This window comes from Aplidium turbinatum, chromosome 13 (genome assembly GCF_918807975.1).
Source record: "Aplidium turbinatum chromosome 13, kaAplTurb1.1, whole genome shotgun sequence".
Taxonomy (NCBI): Eukaryota; Metazoa; Chordata; class Ascidiacea; order Aplousobranchia; family Polyclinidae; genus Aplidium; species Aplidium turbinatum.
Window position 1 is genome coordinate 1,167,709 of NC_137484.1, and position 6,000 is coordinate 1,173,708.

The 6,000-nt window shown below is 40.4% G+C and overlaps 1 protein-coding gene across 1 annotated transcript in view; it reads right to left on the reverse strand.

Moving 5' to 3' along the window:
* The window catches only part of LOC145782352 (SH3 and PX domain-containing protein 2B-like), a 67,169-nt gene extending 61,897 nt beyond the window's left edge, over window positions 1-5,272 (reverse strand). Inside the window, exons 1-2 of the mRNA XM_082594136.1 lie at window positions 5,171-5,272; window positions 1,313-1,393 (exon numbers count right to left, since the gene is read on the reverse strand). Of these exons, the coding sequence (XP_082450262.1) occupies window positions 1,313-1,393; window positions 5,171-5,272 (183 nt within the window). The remainder of the gene's footprint in view (window positions 1-1,312; window positions 1,394-5,170) is intronic.
* Window positions 5,273-6,000: the final 728 nt, after the last annotated feature.

Below are 6,000 nucleotides of genomic sequence, written 5' to 3' on the forward strand. Positions count from 1 at the left end.
CATCTAATATGCATTATGTATCTTATTATACATCTAATATGCAGTATGCATCTTTCTTTACACAAAACAAGATTGTCAGAGGCTGTTGGCCCGCAAACACTTCCCCACATTATCAAATCTGGCTCCTGGGAAAAAGTTTGGACACCCTTGTTGAAGAACTGACGCAGGCCTAGTCACCGAGCGTGAAGGGGCATCAGAGTGAAGTTTCCGATTTTTGTTGAAGTTTTATTGTCTGTAAATTATTTCATTTACTAGGTGCCGCTAAATGGTCTTGAATGTCCTTAAAATACGTTGCACAAGCGCACACCCAGAGAGGTGAACCAGCGCTATTTGATCTCGGCGTTTCTTCTCACAAAGTCGGGCGCATTACCGACTGCAATTACGTCCACCCAACGTATTACCCCTGGATAGAGGTGAGCGGTATTTATCCACATCCAGCTAAACCCGGGTGTCGAACCACGATCGCATTATCGACAAGCTCTATCCGTTGCGCCATTTCACCGCCTATGAGTACTGTTCCGAAAAAGACCTTAGCTGTTGTAGGAACAACAATAAAAACACACCATTACTACCCTTATTATACTGAAGAGCTTATTTGGAGTAAATATGTAACTGCGAGTGGCTACATTTTTTCAAAAATCCACTGCAAGTTTATTGCATACGTCGTTTCTCCATCCCGTTAGCTTAATGGTTAAGCGCGCGACTGCACCCACAAAGAAACTGCAAGATCACACGGCGCTGGTTCGACAACTGTCGTGTTGTGCACTTGAGCAATGCATTTCAAGACTGCTCAGCGGCACCTAGTGGATGGAATAAGTCACAACAACACTTCAACAACAACTGAAAACTTCACTCTGCCAATCTCGGTAACCGGCCCCGCGTTAATGGTTCAAAGCTTCTACGCTACAAGTATGCAAAACTGCCAGGAATAACCAGAATACTGAAAAGTTTGGGTGTTCATCAGGACAATTATCGTATCTAGCACTAGTTGCAACGTTCATCTGATGAAATTGAAAGTAAAATTAACAACAAACAAGATGGCTTATTGCTTCACTGACGTTTCGCGCACCATGACAATGCGCATCCTCGGAGCGAATAACATACAAAATAAAATTTCACAAGGTTATATACTGCAGGGCGATGATAAAGATTCAAACCAACTGACCAAGTCGACCGCATACCATGGTTATTGTGAAATTGTTATTAGCTAGTTACAAACCCACTTAACAATAATATTTAGCTTTATTCTTTGTTTATTTTTACTTGTTTACAAAATTCAAGATATTCGACTATGTGGAGAATTGTATCTCACGTGCATGTCAAAAAAAGTGCTGAAACGTCTTGTAATTTTGTAGAAACTTCCATCACTCCATTGCACCTCGATCACGTATACCTGAAAACATTTGACATCAATTTCCCATAAAAACTGCAGCCTAATGCAAGATTTTCCAAAATGGTCCGTGACATGGTCTGTGAAGCTACACAAATGGTCTGTGACGCTATGGCAAAAAACTCTATCACATGCATTGTGCAGTAAGCTGCGTGCATTGTCAAAAATAATTGCCAATGTGAAGACAAAATACAGGTCCAGACTTTCTGTGGATTTAGACTTGGGAGTTTGACGTCACAAATATCTCTGAGAATTGATAAATTGTGACGCAATTCATTCGTCCCATTCACGTTGTCAGTTTTGTTGATGAATATGTGATTTGTGATATTTCTATTATTAAACACTGCGGGAAACTCAAATTTGAATGCTTGGATCGTTCCTTCAATGTTGGACAGAAAAAACTGATGCGATTTGTGAATGTGACTTGGCAAAAATCACATTCACAAATAGTGGTCCGTGGCCAAAAAAAAGGAAAACCCTGGCCTAGTAGTGCATAATATGCGTAACCACTATATTATAGTCCGCCCCGTTAGCTCAGTGGTTACGCGCCCGGCTCAAGATCAAGCGACGCTGGTTTGACTCTCGGGGTGTGCGCTTGAGCAACGCATTTCAGGACTGCTCTCCATGCAGCGGCCCCTAGTGAATGGAATAATTCCCCGACAACAACACTTCAACAATCGAAAAACTTCACTCTGCCAATCTCGGTAACCGGCCCTGCGTCAAGAGCCTCTACAAGTATGCGAAACTACCAGGAATAACCAAACAAGGCTTTGTCAGTCCGAGAATAAAGATTCAAAACCAAACCAACCAATACATCATTAAAATTAGTTTTTAGGCATCAAAACCAGTTATAGAGCTTAGTAGTGAAATATTTCAAAGAAGGAAATATGCTAGAAATGTGAAATTTCTTGACTTTTAGTTTTTTTCTTTGCAAATTTTCTAACCCTAAACTGGTCATTTTTCTACCTTCCTGCCCTTCACAATAAGCAATTCGTCTCAGGTGGCTAGACATTTTCATGCAATGCTAGTTATAGGCAGGGTTGCCATCGACATGGACCCAAAAATAAGGACAACCGAAAAATTAGATTAGCATTTAAAAAAACGTTTTTGGACATATTTTGTATTTATACGAGCGGAAACGAGTTGTTTCCGGTAAAGATCTTCATCCACTTGACCTCAGGTTCATCCTTGCTCAACACATCATCTGGAATCTTCTTGAGCAAAGCGTTAACAGCCGAGACCTCATCAAACAGCTTATCTATCATTGCCATTAGTGGATCAACTTGCTTCGCCAACCCCTTGACTTCCTCGTAGCCTACTCGATTGCTTGATCGTTCAGCAGGGTCCAGTTGATGTGCGTTGGATGCTTCTCAAATCGATACCACTTGTTGATATATTACAAAGTAATGGTGTAGAATTCCTGGAAGCTTGCTTTGAGAACCTTAGCATGCTCTTCATCGACTGTTCTTAGTAGTTCGTCTGTTGTTGCTCCAAAAAACCCTGAACACTGGTGTTGCAATATTTTGATCTTGAAAAATTTAGTTATCTCTGCCAGTTCTGAAAATAATGCAGTGGACTTTTGCAGGAGTAACAGTGGTTTATTGAAGAGCAATAAAGCGCTGTGGAGGAATGATACGATGATCAGTGACTATTCTGATTTAAAGAAATCCTCCAATATTCTTGGTGGATGTTTCAGCGAAAGAAAATGCGCTTTGAGTGGTTCCCAGAGATCGATCATTCACTCGAGTACAACATCAAGTGTGGTCTATCGAGTCGGTGTGTGTGTTGGTAGAGTCGAGTATAGTTGCTATCAAGCTCCTCACAGAAATGCTTGAGCCTCATCGTTCTACCAGTTTGGCTTTTAAAGTGGCTACCAATCTTCAGTACGATTGTTTCTATGTCAAGTGTGAGGCGCTCTGATCCTTTCTCTGCTGCATTATGCAAAATATGAGCAAGGCAGCCGACTGGGATCAAATGCAATGTTTGCTCTTTGAGACGAGAGAAGACTTTGTTTTTTCCACTATGCTGTGATCCTCCAAAATTCACTGATGCATAAATTATTGGCACAAAAGGATAACAGCTGTTTCATGTGTAGGCCATTCTCTTGAATAGAGGAGAGAATAAAGTTTGTGATCTGTGCCGAGGTCTCGCCTGGCATCGATCGCAGGTCAAGAAGACGCACTCACACTTTGGCGTTGAAGAATCTGATGACTAGAGGAAACTAATTAGATTAATTTAAAAATATTATGCAACACCGGATACCAGAGGAAAACGATCGAAGTTCTGTAATTGTTAAAAATAAGACAAAATAAGGACGTAAATCGAAAATAAGGACATTTCTTAGAAATAAGGACATTTAAGTTTTCTAAGACCTGGCCCTTCAAAATAAGGACAAATCTTAGAAATAAGGACGGTATGGTAACCCTGGTTATAGATGTGTCTGTCTTAGGGTATTTCGGGCCCTGTGCGGAATATGTTTTGCGGGCCCCAATGACAATGATCCAATTCAGTAGCGTAGCTAGGTATTTTGAAAGGGGAGGGAATTTTTGACGGTCCGCGGGCGGTCTAGGGGGCTCCCCCAGAAAGTTTTGAAAAATTACTTTGAATTTGGTGCATTCTGAGATCATGTTCAACAAAAATGTGGGTCTGAATATTCCTGTAAAATGGTGCTGTCCGATGGCATAGCAAAAGGATAAGATCATGTTTTCTTTGGCATTTTTCGGAAATAAACATAGTGAAATGTCGTGGGTGGCCTAAAAGCATGTAAGCTTGTAAAGGTGGCCCGACGCGACAATCTCAGCATTTGCTTCACCCTAAAGCCGCAACTGACTTCAAAGATACCGGTAGCCTACTTGCTTGTGAATCGAATTGAATTTTTTCCATTGGAAATGACAAAAATAACTGCATTTTCTGAGTAAACTGTGGGCCCCTAATTTGCGGGCCCTGTGCGATCGCACGGTTTACACACCCCAAAGACACTGTAGAGCAAGGGCCTCAAACACGCGGCCGCAGGCCGCATGCGGCCCTCGAGGACTTTTGGTGCGGCCCGCGGTGCATTTTTAATCTATAAAATAAGTAGGCTAACTATTAAAGTACCGTAAGATACATATTTGTTCTACAGAATTAAATAAAATGCACTCTAAAATTGCTCAAAAAATCTGAAAATGTCCATCAAACTTCCCCTGGACTTCTTATCACTGCTGTCGCGCCATTTTATTGCGTGCGAGAAACTCGTATTGTTACATCACAATCACATTACCTATTCACTTATTGTGTGGTCATTGCAACAGTAACCTTGGTATTTGCTGAATAACGTTCTTCAAGGGTTTAGTTTTTCCGCTTTTTTTGAAAATAGCTTGCAAGATTTTTGCTTTCCAGGTCCATCGTTTTGTTTGCGCTCTACTTTGTTTTTTCTTTTGCGTTAGCGTTCTTCTTGCGTTCGCACAGTGTTTTTCCATCTCTTTGTTTTTACTACTTTTTCTTGCGATCTCACGTTTTTGGAGGGTTCCTACTCCTTTTTTTTTATTGCGTTTTAACTGTGTTATGTTGTTTATTAGCTTCTTATTGTATATTGCGGCCCTCGGGTTAATTTACAAGTGTGTATTTGGCCCTATTAGCAATTTGAGTTTGAGACCCTTGCTGTAGAGAGTAATAACTACATTTGATTTAATTCGCTCTGTTTGGCTTTTTGCTTGGCATTAAGCACTTTTGTAGTATTAATAAGATTTATTGTTTAATTATTCATTATGACAATAATTGTTAAAATCGTTGTTTTCTTACGTAATGCTTTGAAGGTGATCGCCGTTTCTCAATGTCGACTACTCGAAGAGTGTCCAATTTTAACTCCGACAAAGATTTTGTACTGAAACAAGAGACTGCCATATGCAAAATATATAAATATTCTATGATCACTAAATCACTGATTTCGTCTTACTTCTGCAAAAGAGTATTCGTTTCTGTACATGCAATGAAACTGAGTAGCATACTAATGATAAATTACGTTTGTTCATTTTCTCTCACCACTTGGCCACGTGGCCATCCGGCCAAATGTCCCTCAACCCCCGATCGGTGCTGATTCGAGGTAATACATTGTCAATCAGAAGATGTTTTCATAGCCTACCCGACTAAAAAAAACTTGAATTGGGGAGTAGACCATAATAATCAATCAACCTAATCATCGGTTTGAATAGTTTGGTCTCTAGCCTAACAACTTCTGTAAATAAAGAAAAGAACTCGTGATGAAAAAGTGTCCATGGCTCATGTTAGTTGGTCTCTGATCTCTACATAGTGTAGACCATCAGAGACACTATAGTCACAACACAACCATCAGAGACACTATAGTCACAACACAACCATCAGAGACACTATAGATACAACACAACCATCAGAGACACTAGATAGTCACAACACCACCATCAGAGACGTTATAGTCACAACAACACCATCAGAGACATTATAGTCACAACACAACCATCAGAGACACTATAGTCACAACACAACCATCAGAGACACTATAGTCACAACACAACCATCAGAGACACTATAGTCACAACACAACCATCAGAGACACTATACTCACAACACAACCATCAGAGACACTATAGTCACAA